At 43.0% G+C, this 16,554-nt stretch overlaps 1 protein-coding gene across 1 annotated transcript in view; it reads left to right on the top strand.

Moving 5' to 3' along the window:
* The window catches only part of LOC128064009 (zinc finger protein 501-like), a 47,895-nt gene extending 32,218 nt beyond the window's left edge, over positions 1-15,677 (top strand). Inside the window, exon 7 of the mRNA XM_052656831.1 lies at positions 15,581-15,677. Within this exon, the coding sequence (XP_052512791.1) occupies positions 15,581-15,677 (97 nt within the window). The remainder of the gene's footprint in view (positions 1-15,580) is intronic.
* The last annotated feature ends 877 nt before the right edge of the window (positions 15,678-16,554 follow it).

The raw sequence follows: 16,554 nt of genomic DNA, 5'->3' as shown, positions 1-16,554 counted from the left end.
TCTGGTATTCCCATCTCTCTCAGAATTTTCCACAGTTTATTGTGATCCACACAGTCAAAGGCTTTGGCATAGTTAATAATGCAGAAATAGATGTTTTTGTGGAACACTCTTGCTTTTTCCATGATCCAGCAGATGTTGGCAATTTGATTTCTGGTTCCTCTGCCTTTTCTAAAACCTGCTTGAACATCAGGGAGTTCACGGTTCACGTATTGCTGAAGCCTGGCTTGGAGAATTTTGAGCATTACTTTACTAGCATGTGAGATGAGTGCAATTGTGCGGTAGTTTGAGCATTCTTTGGCATTGCCTTTCTTTAGAATTTGAATGAAAACTGACTTTTTCCAGTCCTGTGACCACTGCTGAGTTTTCCAAACTTGCTGGCATATTGAGTGCAGCACTTTCACAGCAACATCTTTCAGGATTTCAGACAGCTCAACTGGAATTCCATTACCTCCACTACCTTTGTTCCTAGTGATGCTTTCTAAGGCCCACTTGACTTCACATTCCTAGATGTCTGGCTCTAGATTAGTGATCACATCATCATTATTATCTGGGTCATGAAGATCTTTTCTGTACAGTTCTTCCGTGTATTCTTGCCACCTCTTCTTAATATCTTCTGCTTCTGTTAGGTCCAGACCATTTCTGTCCTTTATCGAGCCCATCTTTGCATGAAATGTTCCCATGGTATCTCTAATTTTCTTGAAGAGATTAATAAAATTCTATTACACAAAAGCTCTGACTGATCAAGCTTGGTCTCTGGCCACGAATCGAATTCTTCTCCTTCAGAGGCCAAGAATCCCGGCGTCTTCTGTGGTTCAGCAACAGCCTTTCAAGAGGAGTGGGAGTGCCTGGACCTCGGTCAGCCGGAATTGTACAGGGACCTGATGTTAGAGAACTATGGGAACATGGTTTTCTCGGTGAGAACAGCTGCCTTCCAGAATCCCTTATCAACCCTCGGGATTTTGGTTCCTTCACTTGTAGACTGTCTCCTGGAATTGTCTGTGTCCTACAAAAGAGTTTTCGATCTCTGCTTTTGAGGAATAAATGGGAGTTGGTGAGAATAGACAGAAAGCTTCCTGATGACTCACATGATTCTAACCTTCCTCTTTCTTGAGCTCTCTGCCTCCTTCGCTCTAGACTAGAGGTCACTCTCTCAGTTTACTGGTATAAATCATGCTGCCTTCCTCATAAAGACAGAGGTCCACCCTTATTTTTGACTGAATGTTATTCTGATGGAGATCTCAGGATCTGGGTTTTAACTATTGCCTACTACAGTGAATGTGCTTTCTATAAAGTCTTTTGGGAAGTCACATCCTGGACTCTTTTCACATTCTACAATGCCTTCCTCTCTCACGAGACCACAATGTTGTTCAGTCGCTCAGTCATGTCCGACTCTTTGTGACCCCATGGACTGCAGCATGTCAGGCTTCCCTGTCCATCACCAACTCCCAGAGCTTGCTCAAACTCATGTCCATTGAGTTGATGATGCCAACAAAGCATCTCATCCTCTGTCGCCTCCTTCTCCTCCTTTCCTCAATCTTTCCCAGCATCAGGGATTTTTCCAGTGAGTCAGCTCTTCCCATCAAGTGGCCAAAGTATTGGAGTTTCAGCTTTAGCATTAGTCCTCCCAGTGAATATTCAGGAGTGATTTCCTTTAGGGTGGACTGGCTTGATCTCCTTGCTGTCCAAGGGACTCTCAAGAGTCTTCTCCAGCACCACACTTCAAAAGCATGAATTCTTTGGCACTCAGCCTTCTTTATGGTCCAACTCTTACATCCATACATAACTACTGGAACAACCATAGCTTTGACTAGATGGGCCTTTGTTGGCAAAGTAATGTCTCTGCTTTTTAACATGCTGTCTATGTTTGTCATTGCTTATCTTCCAAGGAGGAAGCATCTTTTAATGTCATGGCTGCAGTCACCCTCTGCATTGATTTTGGAGTCCAAGGAAATAAAGTCTCTCCCTGTTACAACTGTTTCCCCTTTTATTTGTCATGAAGAGATGGGACTGGATGCCATGATCTTAGCTTTTTGAATTTTGAGTATTAAGCCAGCTTTTTCACTCTCCTTTTTCACTTTCATCAAGAGGCTCTTTAGTTCCTCTTTGCTTTCTGCCATCAGGGTGGTGTCATCTGCATATCTGAGATTATTGATATTTCTCCTGGCAATCTTGATTCCAGGTTGAGCTTCATCCAATCTGGCATTTTGCATGATGTTATCTGCGTATAAGTTAAATAAGCAGGTGACGATATACAGCCTTGATGTACCCCTTTCCCAATTTGGAACCAGTTCATTGTTCCATGTCCAGTTCTAACTGTTGCTTCCTGACCTGCACACAGATTTCTCAGGAGGCAGGTCAGGTGGTCTGGTATTCCCATCTCTCTCACAATTTTCCACAGTTTATTGTGATCCACACAAAGCCTTTCACATAGTCAGTGAAGCAGAAGTAGATGTTTTCTGGAATTCTCTTACTTTTTCTGTGATCCAGCGGATGTTGGCAATTTGATCTCTTGTTCATGTTTTTTCTAAATCCAGCTTATCCATCTGGATGTTCTCAGTTCACATACTGCTGAAGCCTAGCTTGAAGCATTTTGAGCATTACCTTGCTGGCATATAAAATGAGTGCAATTGTGTAGAAGTTTGAACATTCTTTGGCATTGATCTTCTTCGGGATTGGAATGAAAACTGACCTTTTCCAACCTATAGCCACTGCTGAGTTTTCCAAATTTGCTGGCATATTGAATGAAGCACTTTAATAGCATCATCCTTTGTAATTTAAAACAGCTCAGCTGGAATTCCATCCTCTCTACTAGCTCTGTTTATAGTGATACTTCCTAAGACCCACTTGACTTCTCACTCCAGGATTTCTGGCTCTAGGTGAGTGGTCACACCATCGGGATTATCTGGTGTGATAAGGTCTTTTTAGTATAGTTCATCTGTATATTTTCACCACCTCTCCTTAATAGTCATGTCCAACTTTTTTTGACCCCATGGACTATACAGTCTGTCGAATTCTCAAGGCCAGAATACTGGAGTGGGTAGCCTTTCCCTCTCCAGGGGATCTTCCCAACCTTCCTAGGGTTCGAACCTAGGTCTCCTGCATTGCAGTCGGATTCTTTACCAGCTGAGCCACAGGGGAAACTCAGTATAGTTCGTCTGTGTATTTTCACCACCTCTCTTATTATCTTCTGCTTTTGTTAGGTCCATACTGTTTCTGTTCTTTATTGTGCCCATCTTTGCATGAAATGTTTCCTTGGTATTTCTCTTTCTGTTTTTCCCTTTTTTGGTTAATTTTTATTTTCTATTGGAGTAGAGTTGATTTCTGTTTTGTTTGTTTTAGGTTTACGAGAACGTGATTCAGTTATACACAGATGTATGTCTATTTTGTGTATCCAGTCGACTTCCCTGTGCTACTTGGTAGGTCCACTGGCATTATCTATATGGTAATAAATAGTGTGTTTTTGTTCATCGCAACCTCTCAGTGTCTCCCTGCCACTACATTTTTTTTTTAAGTCATAAGTTGGGTTTCTAAGTCTGTGAGTCTGTTTCTGTTTATAGTTAGTAAATCTGTATAAATGTATAGATTCCCCCTCTAAGAGATACTTCTTCTTTCATCTCTGACTTCACTGAGTATGATAAATTCTCAGTCCACCCATGCTGCTGAAAATGTCATTCATTCATTCTTTTGGATGGCTGAGTGCATGCCAGTTTTGAGGTGGACACGTGACTCTTCATTTCTCTATAGATAGAACTGCGGTGGATGATCTGTCTTAGATATTGTCAATAGCATTGCCCTGAAAATTGAGGTGCAACTATCATTTTAAGTATGATTTTCTCCGGGTCTAAGGCAAGGAGTGGGCTTGCCAGATCATGTGGTATGTCTATGTTTAGTGTTTTAAGGAATTTCCATACTCTTTTCCTTGTGGCTGCACCCACTCAATTACACTCCTGCCCACAGTATAGGAGGATTCTCTGTGACCCTTTCCCTGAGCAGCAATTAACCTTTGTAGGACGCAGAGGATTCCTTTGTAGACCTTTTAGAAGATGGATATTCTGTGAGGTGTGAGGTGATACCTCATTGCAGTTTTGATTAGATTTCTCTAAAAGTGATCCTGAGCATCTTTTCATGTATTTTATGGCCATCTGCATGCCTTCCTTGGAGACATATCCATTTAGATGTTTGTGGTTTTTCTATTGGATTGATAGGGGTTTTTTTTGCAGCTTTATCATGAGCTGCATGAGCAGTTTGCATGTTGGGAGATGAATTCATTATTTTAAACATCTGATGCAAACATTTATTTTCCCATTCTGAGGGCTGTCTTTTTCTTTCCTTTAGGTTGCCCTTGCAGTGCAAAGCTTTTTAGGTGATGAGGTGCCTTTTTAAAGTTTTGTTTTAGTTTTAATTATTCTAAGCATAGATTGAAAAAGAACTTGTTGTGATTCATGTCAAAGTGTGTTTGCCTATATTTTCCTCAAGAGGATTAGAGTAATCTGTCCATTTAACTCTTCAAGCTATTTGGATTTTTTTCTTCTGTAAGCAGTTAGGGAGAGATGTAATTCTTTCCCTTTCCCCTTGTTTAAGGAAGCTTCTCCCTGTCCATCCTGACTGTTAACAGCTTACATTGCCAGCATCAGTGTAGGAGACTTTTCGTGTCTCCAGGTCCTCTCTGCCATTTTGTTAGTAAACCTTAGGACATAGGCCACTCTGAGCTGGGTGAGGTGAGATGTTCTTGTAGTTTTGATTTTTAGTTTCTTTAATAATTGGCAATGTGAGCATCTTTTCTTGGGCTTCATAGCCACCTGGATGTCTTCTGGGGAGAAATATCCATTTAGATCTTTGCCCTTCACCACTTTTTTAATTGAACAGCATGGGTGGTTTGCATGTTTTGGGGATGAATTCCTTATTTTCACCTTGGTTGTAACATTTTTTTCTCCTGAGGGTTATTTTGTTTTTCCTTCAGGGTTCCCCTCCTTTTGATCTCTGGTTCCTCTGCCTTTTCTAAATCCAACTTGAACATCTGGAAGTTCTCAGTTCATATACTCTTAAAGCCTCACTTGGAGAATTTTGAGGATTACTTTATTGGTGTGTGAGATGAGTGCAATTGTGCAGTAGTCTGAGCATCCTTTGGCATTGCCTTTCTTTCAGATTGGAATGAAAACTGATCTTTTCCAGTCCTGTGGCCACTGCTGAGTTTTCCAAATTTCCCTGCATATTGAGTGCAGGGTTTTAACAGCATTATCTTTTAGGATTTGCAATAGCTCAGCTGGAATTTCATCACCTCCACTAGTTTGTTCATAGTGATGCTTCCTAAGGCCCACTTGACTTCGCAATCCAGGACATCTGGCTCTAGGTGAGTGATCACACCATGATGGTTATCTTCAGTTCACTTCAGTTCAGTTCAGTCGCTCAGTCATGTCCAACTCTTTGCGACCCCATGAATCGCAGCACGCCAGGCCTCCCTGTCCATCACCAACTCCTGGAGTTCACTCAGACTCGCATCCATCGAGTCAATGATGCCATCCAGCCATCTCATCCTCGGTCGTCCCTTTCTCCTCCTGCCCCCAATCCCTCCCTGCATCAGAGTCTTTTCCAATGAGTCAACTCTTTGCATGAGGTGGCCAAAGTACTGGAGTTTCAGCTTTAGCATCATTACTTCCAAAGCAATCCCAGGGCTGATCTCCTTCAGAATGGACTGGTTGGATCTCCTTGCAGTCCAAGGGACTCTAAAGAGTCTTCTCCAACACCACAGTTCAAAAGCATCAATTCTTAGGCGCTCAGCCTTCTTCACAGTCCAATTCTCACAGCCATACATGACTACTAGAAAAACCATAGCCTTGACTAGACGGACCTTAGTCGGCAAAGTAATGTCCCTGCTTTTGAATATGCTGTCTAGGTTGGTCATAACGTTTCTTCCAAGGAGTAAGCATCTTTTAATTTCATGGCTGCAGTCACCATCTGCAGTCGTTATGGAGCCCAGAAAAATAAAGTCTGACACTGTTTCCACCGTTTCTCCATCTATTTCCCATGGAATGATGGGACCAGATGCTATGATCTTCATTTTCTGAATGTTGAGCTTTAAGCCAACTTTTTCACTGTCCTCTTTCACTTTCATCAAGAGGCTTTTTAGCTCCTCTTCACTTTCTGCCATAAGGGTGGTGTCATCTGCATATCTGAGGTTATTGATATTTCTCCCGGCAATCTTGATTCCAGCGTGTGTTTCTTCCAGTCCAGCGTTTCTCATGATGTACTCTGCATAGAAGTTAAATAAGCAGGGTGACAATATACAGCCTGACGTACTCCTTTTCCTATTTGGAACCAGTCTGTTGTTCTATGTCCAGTTCTAACTGTTGCTTCCTGACCTGCATACAGATTTCTCAAGAGGCAGGTCAGGTGGTCTGGTATTCCCATCTCTCTCAGAATTTTCCACAGTTTATTGTGATCCACACAGTCAAAGGCTTTGACATAGTCAATAAAGCAGAAATAGATGTTTTTCTGGAACTCTCTTGATTTTTCCATGATCCATCGGATGTTGGCAATTTGATCTCTCGTTCCTCTGCCTTTTCTAAAACCAGCTTGAACATCAGGGAGTTCACGGCTCATGTATTGCTGAAGCCTGGCTTGGAGAATTTTGAGCATTACTTTACTAGCATGTGAGATGAGTGCAATTGTGCAGTAGTTCAAGCATTCTTTGGCATTGCCTTTCTTTGTGATTGGAGTGAAAATTGACCTTTTCCAGTCCTGTGGCCACTGCTGAGTTTTCCAAACTTGCTGGCATATTGAGTACAGCACTTTCATAGCATCATCTTTCAGGATTTGAAAGAGCTCAACTGGAATTCCATCACCTCCACTAGCTTTGTTCGTAGAGATGCTTTCTAAGGCCCACTTGACTTCACATTCCAAGATGTCTGGCTCTAGATGAGTGATCACATCATCATGATTATCTGGGTCGTGAAGATCTTTTTTGTACAGATCTTCCATGTATTCTTGCCACCTCTTCTTAATATCTTCTGCTTCTGTTAGGTCCATACTATTTCTGTCCTTTATCGAGCCCACCTTTGCATGAAATGTTCCCTTGGTATCTCTCATTTTCTTGAAGACATCTCTAGTCTTTCCCATTCTGTTGTTTTCCTCTATTTCTTTGCATTGATCGCTGAAGAAGGCTTTCTTATCTCTTCTTGCTATTCTTTGGAACTCTGCATTCAGATGCTTATATCTTTCCTTTTCTCCTTTGCTTTTCGCCTCTCTTCTTTTCACAGCTATTTGTAAGGCCTCCCCAGACAGCCATTTTGCTTTTTTGCATTTCTTTTGCATGGGGATGGTCTTGATCCCTGTCTCCTGTACAATGTCACGAACCTCATTCCATAGTTCATCAGGCACTCTGTCTATCAGATCTAGGCCCTTAAATCTATTTCTCACTTCCACTGTAAAATCATAAGGGATTTGATTTAGGTCATACCTGAATGGTCTAGCGGTTTTCCCTACTTTCTTCAATTTCAGTCTGAATTTGGTAATAAGGAGTTCATGATCTGAGCCACAGTCAGCTCCTGGTCTTGTTTTTGCTGACTGTATAGAGCTTCTCCATCTTTGGCTGCATAGAATATAATCAATCTGATTTCAGTGTTGACCATCTGGTGATATCCATGTGTAGAGTCTTCTCTTGTGTTGTTGGAAGAGGGTGTTTGCTATGACCAGAGTCGGACACGACTGAAGTCACCTAGCAGCAGCAGCAGCAATCTTCACGTTGCTTTCTTTCATTGCCACGCCCGCCCCTTACATTCCCGCCCACAGTGTAGGAAGACTTCTTATTTGCCTCGCCTTCCGCATCATTTAAACTACGTAGAGCTTTTGGAAGATGGCCATTCTGAGGGGTGTGCATTGATACCACACTGCGGCTTTGATGGGCATTTCTCCAACACTGATGCGAATCATCTTTTCATGTGCTTTATGGCCATCTGGATGCCAGCTGAAGACAAAGGCCTATTTAGACCTTTGGCCTATTTTTCTATTGATTGATTTTTGATGTTGAGCTGAATGAACTGTTTGCATGTTTTTGGAGATGAATAAATTGTTCTTTATTTTTATTTTTAATATAAATGTATTTATTTTAATTGGTGGCTAATTACAATATTGTATTGGTTTTGCCATACATCAAAATGAATCTGCCATGGGTGTACACGTGTTCCCAATCAAGTGTAACCATTTTTCCCAATTTAAGTGTTGCCTTTTTCTTTCATTTAGGGTTGCCCTTGCTGTGCTAAAGCTTTTGAGGTTAATGAGGTTACTTTTGTTGAGGTTTTGTTGCTGTTGTTATTGTCCTAAGAGGGAAACCAAGAACTTGCTGTGATTTATTTCAAAACCTGTCTTGCCCATATTTTCCTCAAGAAGTATAGAGTATCCATCCCTCCATTTACTTCTTTAATCGATTTGGAGCTTCTTTTCTGGATGAGGTTAGGGAGAGATGCAATTTCATTGACTTTTCACTGTTTCAGGAGCCTCCACAGGATCCTCTGCTCTGGCTGCTAATATTGACGTTACTAGCATCAAGGTAGGAGAATTTCTTTTTTTCCAAAACCTCTCCAGCATTTACTGTTTGTAGAGTTTTTCACACTAGCCATTCTGACTGAGACTAGCTCATTCCTAGTTGTCGTTTTTATTTGAATTTCTCTAAAATTGCTTCATGTTGAAAGGTTTCCATTTGATTTAAAAACAAAAACAGTGTGATTAAATCCAGCCTCTCAAGATTGGCCTCTTGACCGTCTGCCCTGTTTTGAATTCTTTTCCCCGGACCCACCCGAGGACGCGAGTTGAGGAGAGGTGTGTTTTCCTTACGTCCCCTCGGTCCATCCTGCTGCTGCCAATGCCACTTTCTCCTCCTGTTGCTGGTTGAATGTATTCCGGTGTCTAGATGGACCAGTTACCTTCATTTCTGTACCAATGGACATTTTGTTGGACACTCTGTCTTCAATATAGTCAATAGTGCTGTCCTAAAAATAAGGGTACACGCACATATCATTTAAATTGTTTAGTTTTTCCGGATCTAAGGCAAGGAGTTGGCTTCCAGGGCGTTAGTAACTCCATGTTTAGTGTTTTAAGGAGTCTCCTTGCCTTTTTCCTTCTTGGCCACACCCACCCATTTACATCCCTGCCCCCAGGGTAGAAGGATTCCTTTCCCCCTGCTCCTGGCAGAGTTTAATCTTTGTAGATCTTTTGGAGGATCGTCAGTCTCAGTGATTTTAGCTGATACCTCAGTGTCGTTTTGATTTGCATTTCTCCAATCATTAGGGACGCTGAGAATCTTTTCATGTGTCTTATAGCGATCTGGATATATTCTTTGAAAAAATATCCATTTAGATCTTTGGCGCATTTCTGTCGTGTGTGTGTGTGTGTGTGTGTGTGTGTGAGTGTGTGTGTGTGTGTGTTGAGCTGCATGCGCCGTTTGCTTGTTTTGCAGATGAATTACTTGTTGATATATTTTCTTGCTAACTTTTTTTCCACTCTGAATGTTGTCATTTTCTCTCGTTATGGTTTCCCTTGCTGTGTAAGTGCTTCTAAGGTTAATGAAGTCCCTTGCTGAGTTTTCTTATTTCTATTTTTCATTATTCTAAGAGGTGGATTCAGAGGGAATTTGCTGTGATTTATGTCAAAGCCTGTTTTTCCTATGCTTTCCTCTAATGGTAGGGAGTAATTGTCTCTCCATTTAGTTCTTTAACTAATTTGGAGTTTTTCTTTAAATGGGTAAGGAGTGTTGTAATTTCATTCTCTTTTTGCTTGTTTAAGGACCCTCCTCCCTGTCCTCTGTCCTGGCTATTAACAAGTTACGTTGGCCTCTTGACCATCTGCCCTGTTTTGAATTCTTTTTCCAGGACCTATCCCAGGACATTTGTTGAGAACAGGTGTATTTTGGTCAGCACAGGTTTTTCAGTTGTTGTTACCAAAAGCAGCCACAAGGCGGCAGCATTTTTCATCCTCCACTTTTTTGGGTAATTTATTTTTTTCTCACAGTTGATTTCCGACTACGTTTTAGGTGTACAGGAACTTGATTCAGTCATAAATAGATGAACCGCTGTTCTTTTGAGGGATCTTTTCCCATGAAGGTTATCACAGTGTGTTTCCTTCAACTTGCTGTGCTGTTCAGTTGGTCCTTTTAGATGACCTGTTTGATATGTAGTGATGTGAGCATTTTAATCCCTCTTAGTGTATCCCTCCTGCAACGTTTTAAAAAAATAATCATGAGTTGGTTTTTTAACTCTGACTGTGTTTCTATTTGTAAGTTATTTCATTTGCATGAATTTCTGGCTTCCACCTTTCAGTACTATTTTAGGATGTTTGCCTTTGGTCTCATACCTCAGTGTGATAATCTCTCAGTACATCCATGCTGCTGCTCATGGTAGTGTTTTGTTTTGTTTTTTTTTCTGAGTGTATTCCACTGTACAGATGGGCCAGTTAGTCTTCATTTTTCTGTCGATTTTTGGTAATGCTCTGATTTGGCTATTGTGAACAGTGCTGCCCTGAAAATAGAAATGTACATATTCTTTTGAATTAGGATTTTTTTCCAGATCAAAGCAAGGAGGGATATTGCTGGAAAACGTGGTAACTCTCTATTATGTGTTTCAAAGACCCTCCAGATATTTTCCTTCGTGGCTGCACCCACCCATTTACAACCCTGCCCACGGCATAGGAGGGTTCCCTGTTCCCCTCACCCTCGGCAGCACTTAAGCTTCGAAGATCTTTTGAGGATGGCCGTTCTGAGCCGTGTGAGAAAATGGCTCATGGTAGTTTTAATTTGCATTTCACTACTTACTGATGATAAGTATCTTTCCATGGGCTTTTTACCTTCTACGGGGGAGTACAGTTAACCTCCGGAAAGTGGCTTCTTGAAAGTCAGCCCTGTTTTGAGTTCTCTTCATGTGATTCACCCCGGAAGATTTCTTTAGGGCTGGTGTCATTTAGAGCCGAGCCCAATAACCCCGGTTTTCAAGTGCTTGTTATGGGGAATGACCACAAGGTGGCAGCATTTCTTCATGCCCGCTCTGGTTACCTGGGCAACCAGAGCCTTAGGGCAAATCTGGTTTCTGGGTTGTCAATAAGAATGCATCCCGGGATCTTCCCGACCCAGGGATTGAACCCGCTTCTCCAATGTCTCCTGCATTGGCAGATGGATTCTTTACCACTAGCGCCACCTGGGAAGCCCTAAGGCTTGTGTCTCCTTACTTCTTCCCCCTTCCCCTTCATCCCCCAGGCGGTCCCAATGATTGCAACACCACTCTGCAGAGGGACCTGTCCTCTCAGTGGGGTGACCCTAAGGAAAGAGGCTGGAGGTGGGAACCCTACCACCAGGAGACACGGGGCCCGGGGCACTTTGCAAAGCTCTTCCAGCCCAGAGACCCCACCATCCTTTGGGGGCACTAGATTTAGTGCTGCTGCAGGAGGGTCCCACAGGATCTGGAGATTGCGGACTCACGCAGAGGGGAACAGGAAGTCCATGTCCACCGGGCTGGGGGGCTGATTGGCTGGCATATCCTCCCCAGCGCCCTCAGCCCCAGGACAGCCCCGCCTGGGGACCCAGCCTGCTCAGGCCCCAGAGACGTGACGCCAGCCCAGGTCCCCAAGGCCCAAAGGGAACAGAGTCAGCAGTTCTTTTGTCTTTCTTTCTTTCCTGTTCTGTTTATTTTGAATTTGAGTATATAGGTGATTTGCACTGCTGTGGGTTTGTTTGTTTGTTTGTTTTTTAATGTGTAAAGCAACGTTATTCATTTATACATAGATGTATATATGTTCTTTTCAGGTTCTTTATCTCATATAGGTTATTTACAGTCAAAGTAGGGTTCCTTGTGCCCTACAGTGGGTCCTTATGGATATTTTATAACTAGCAGTGTGTATATGTTATTTTCAAACATATATTTCTCCCTGCACTGGGCCTTTCCTTTTTGGTAACATGTTTCTTTCTTAAGTGTATGAAGCTGTTACTGTTTTGTAAAGAAGCTCACTTGTTTCCATGTTTGGATTCCACCTAGAAGTGATAACAGGTGATACTTTGTCTCATTTAGTTCATCTAGTGTGATCGTCTCTGGCTCTTCCCTGTGACTGGAAGTGGCTTCCTGTCATCCTTTTATGTCTAGGTTTGTATATCTGTACCCCGGCTTCTTTAACCGTTCACCTGTCCTTCTACACTTAGGTTTCTTTTGTATCTTGGCGAGTGTATCCAGTGCTGCCATGATTGTTGGCATGCAGTATCTTGAAATTTTGGTTTTCCCAGGATCCATGCCCAGGCATGGGATGGGTGGGTCACATGGTACTTTGTTGCTGAATGTCTGAAAGCCCCTCCGTACTGTTCTCCAGAGTGGATGCACTGATTTACATTCCCACCTGGGGTAGGAGGGTTCCCTTCTCTCCACACCCCCTCCAGCATTTATTGTTAACGGATTTTTGAGATGGCCATGCTGACTGGTGTGAAGAGATATCTCACTGAAATTTTGATGTTCATTTCTGTAATGATTATGGACACTGAGCATCTTTTTGCATACTTTATATCCACCTGGATGCCTTCTATGGAGGAACACCCATTTCGATCTTTGGCCCACTTTTCCTTTTTTTTTTTTTTTAATAAATTGAGCTGCATGGACTGTTTGCATGTTTTGGAGATGAATTCCTTGTATCTCCATTTGCAAACACTTTTTTTCCCCACCCATTCTGAGGGTTGTCTTTTTCTTTCATTTATAGTTTACCCTGCTGCTCAAATGCTCTTAAGGTTAATGAAGTCCCATTTGTTGATTTGATTGTATTATTCTAAGAATGAATCCAAGAAGAACTAGCTGAGATTTATATCAAGGCATGTTCTGTATATTTTCCTCAAGAGCTTTATAGTATCCATCCCTCCATTTAGATCTCTGCTTTGGCGTATGTTTTTCTGCATGGGGTTAAGCAGTGTAGTAACTTTATCATCTTTTCACTTGTCTGAGGAACCTCCAGCCTGTTCCTCCATGCTGACGGTTAACAGCTTACCCTGCCAGCATCGGTGTAGGAGGGTTCCGGTTTTCCCACATCCTCTCCAGCATTTCTTGTTTGCAGACTTTTTACCAATGGCCATTCTGATCAGAGTGAGGTGAACCTTCATTGTAGTTTTGATTTGAATTTCTGTAAGTTTTCCTGTGGAGAAGGCAATGGCAACCCACTGCAGTATTCTTGCCTGGAGAATCCCAGGGGCGGAGGAGCCTGGTAGGCTGCCGTCTGTGGGGTCGCACAGAGTCGGACACGACTGAAGCGACTTAGCAGCAGCAGCAGGAAGTTTTAGTGATACCGAAATCTTTTTGTGTGATTATTTTGAAAGAGTGTGAGTAAAACTTACCTCCCAAGGTTGGCTTCTTGACCAATTGCCAGGTTTTGAATTCTTTTTTCAGGATCTACCTAAGGTGGTTCGTTGACCACAGGCTTTTTTCCCTTGCATCCCTGAAAGCCTGGGAATATTACGTGCCCATCTTCACAGGTTTTAAATTGTTGCTACCCAAAGTGGCCACAAGGTGGCAACATTTCTTCATGCCCCACTCTTTTTATTATTTTGGTAATTTAAAATTTTATATTCTATTAGAGTAGATGCGATTTCCGATGTGTGGGGTGCTTTTTGTTTTTCTTGGTTTTTTTGGTTTTCAGGAACTTCATTCAGTTATATATAGACGTATATCTATTAGACACGTGCCTTGTATTACATGGAGAAAAACTGTACTTTGGAAAAATACATGTTTTTAGAGGTTCTAAAACATATTCTCGAGTTTGCTAATCAGAGACTGCCAATGCAACAAATAGTTCACAATCGCTTTCTTCTTGATTTTCACTAGGGGTTAATTTTTTAAAGATTAAAAATTATGGACTCAAGATCTACTAAAGTGACAAGGAAAATGTTTCAGTGTGTACGGCAAGTTGGATATGTGTTGTCAGTGAGAGAAGATATAAAGACTGAAAATATTTTTGTTGTAAAAAAGTAATGATAATTCTATTCTCCAGTCAGTCATTTATAAGTGGAGGAAAGTAGAACAAATTAATAAATCTTGGCCTTGAGCAGCCTTTTGGGAATTTAGTCTAAGACTCCTGAGGAATTACAGCAGAGTCAGTGTAGAAGAAGTCTACGTGGTCAGCACACCAAACTTATTTCTTAAAACAAATTAGTCTTGGCCGAGTTTAATGAAAAGAGGCAACTTTAGAAAAAAAAAATATGTTTCACTAAATATTAAATTCTGGTTTTGTTAATTAAGGTTTATGTTTACTAAGAAAGTCTTATGACATAGTTCCTTGCGTTTATGATATAATGCTGATGAGAGTTAACTGAATTAGTAGGGGACTCCCTAAGTGTATTTCTAAAACTTATCTCAGTAATCAGCCTTTGGATAAGGGTCAGGATCTCCATGGTCTGCAACCAGGAGACTAACCGCAGGCTACAGTTATTTAACAAACTAAGTCAGGGCACCTGGGACATACTGACTGTGCTTAAAGCAGGTCCTCAGATCCCTGCTTGTGGTCCTGCTGACCCTGCCAGCTGCATTATTTCCTCTCCTGCCTGCTTTGCACAATTGTTTCTTGCGTTGCCAAATGTGTGACTGAGCCTCTGATAAAATGATGATATACGATCAGTGAGGGTAACGGTGAAGCTCTAGCTATGGGAAGAAGCAACAAGAGGGAACGTTTTCACGGACCATCGAGGCTGGTGAGACAGGTGATCCAGCGTCTCTTGGCTCATGTTTTTTGGGGTTAGTCCCGTAATAGCGCACTGAGTGGCCTGTCAGCAGAATCTTTGCCAGAGCTAGGCATGAGCATTCCTAGCACCATGGGAGGAAATGGACATGAAGCGCCCCCGAAACCATGGTCAGATTGCCATGAAGGGGCCGTGCCAGCTGAAAAGCGGCCCTTGCCATCTGCCTCTGCTAGGACTCAGTCAGAACCCGCTGCAGCGGCTGCCCTTCAGCAGCCCTGAAAGGCACTGAGCGGGGAGATCAGGAACGGGGCATCCGTGCTCTGGGGAAGCTGGCAGAACAGGCCTTCAGACAGTCAGATGCTCTCAGTAAAGGTTCTCATGAGCCCAGATTCTTGCCTCTTCTCACGCCTAGAGGAGCACTAGAGTCACTAACAGTGACAACTGCTCTAACATGTGAATTAATGTGTGAATACCACGTCAGCGGCCTGAACCTACTTAGGCAAAACTGGACAACTGGCTACCGGTCTCCCTGAAGTGCCAGGTCTGGACTGGGAACCCAGCTTATTCTCCTGGGAAAAACTTGTGGTTGATTTTTTACAGTACTGTTCAGGTTGTCACTCCTCCAACGACTTGAAACTGAGTCTGTCACACCTGCGTCAGTCACTCTGGGCTAATACAGAAGACATCCAAAGTGTGTAAGACCACAGCAAAAGGCTCCATGGCTTTGGAGAGGGTACCACCAGTGCTGACTCTATCTGGACAGGATCACAATTGCTAAAAAAGGCAACCTGGTTCTTACTCCTGCTATAGCTCCTGCTCACAATCATTTGTGATCATTAATCACAGATATTTGGCCCCTGACTTTTTAAATCCACTTCTTATGTTTGTCTCTTTCAGATTACGATGGTTTCATATCAAGATAATGGTTCCAGCTACTCTTCGGAACAGATCCTGTGGGGATAACAACAGAGGTCACCCTGGGGCCCCTGAATGAGGCAGGATGAGAGCTCCGTGACCCCAGCTAGGTAGGGTCTATGAGCCCCGTGCCAGCCTGAAGAAGCTACAGAAGACAGACCTTCGCCCTTTAGCCTCCCAATAAAGATTTGGGGTTCATGTCTCTCAGCAGGATTTGACATAGGAGATAGAAGGGCCTCTGGGCTGGACAGCTGGTATTTGTCAAGTGGAATGAAACTGAAGCTTTGTTCTCACTCACACACTCCAAGGACAAATCTAGTGGCAGAAGCTGAAGTTTGCAAGAGTAAAGAGATAAGAGGCCCACTCCTGAGGTCAAAGAAGACTTCTCTGTACAAGGGCTGGAAGCCTCCTCCTTGATGGCTGAAAAGGGAGGGGGCCCAATCCCATAATAAGTGTGGACGTGCACCCACAGGCCTCTGTGGGGGGATCAATCTTAGCAAATGTTGTGCCCACATCTTGGGGAGGGTGCAGGGACCAGTCATGTGTGAAAAAAGAGAGAAGGTAATTGCTCAAAGGTAACCAAAGACCCGGAAGGACGGTCCTCAATGAGGGGTTTACATCAGCTCTTCCTGGGCTTCTCCGCAGGACACGCACACTTCTCTCGGTGCTTTATCTCTGAGCTGCTTCTCTCTTAAACACCCTGTGTTTCTCTGTGCTCTCCGAGATGTTACGCTGTGTCGATAATAATGGACTTCTATATGTGTTTATGCTTCTTGCCTCCTTAAAATAGTCTTGGGTTCAAAGCAGGGAACGACCGAGGGTCACTTTGCTTCTACACTCCGGCCACGGGCGGTCTCGGGGCTGGCAGTCCTGCTTTTCACCCAGGGCACCCTGGTTCAGCTCCGGGCAGGGAGCCGAGATCTCTCTCCAGGCCCGCTCACGGCTGTCTCCCCGAG

Source organism: Budorcas taxicolor, chromosome 18 (assembly GCF_023091745.1).
Source record: "Budorcas taxicolor isolate Tak-1 chromosome 18, Takin1.1, whole genome shotgun sequence".
Lineage (NCBI taxonomy): Eukaryota > Metazoa > Chordata > Mammalia > Artiodactyla > Bovidae > Budorcas > Budorcas taxicolor.
The sequence above is the reverse complement of the archived record's forward strand: the minus strand, read 5'-3'. Positions and strand labels throughout refer to the sequence as shown.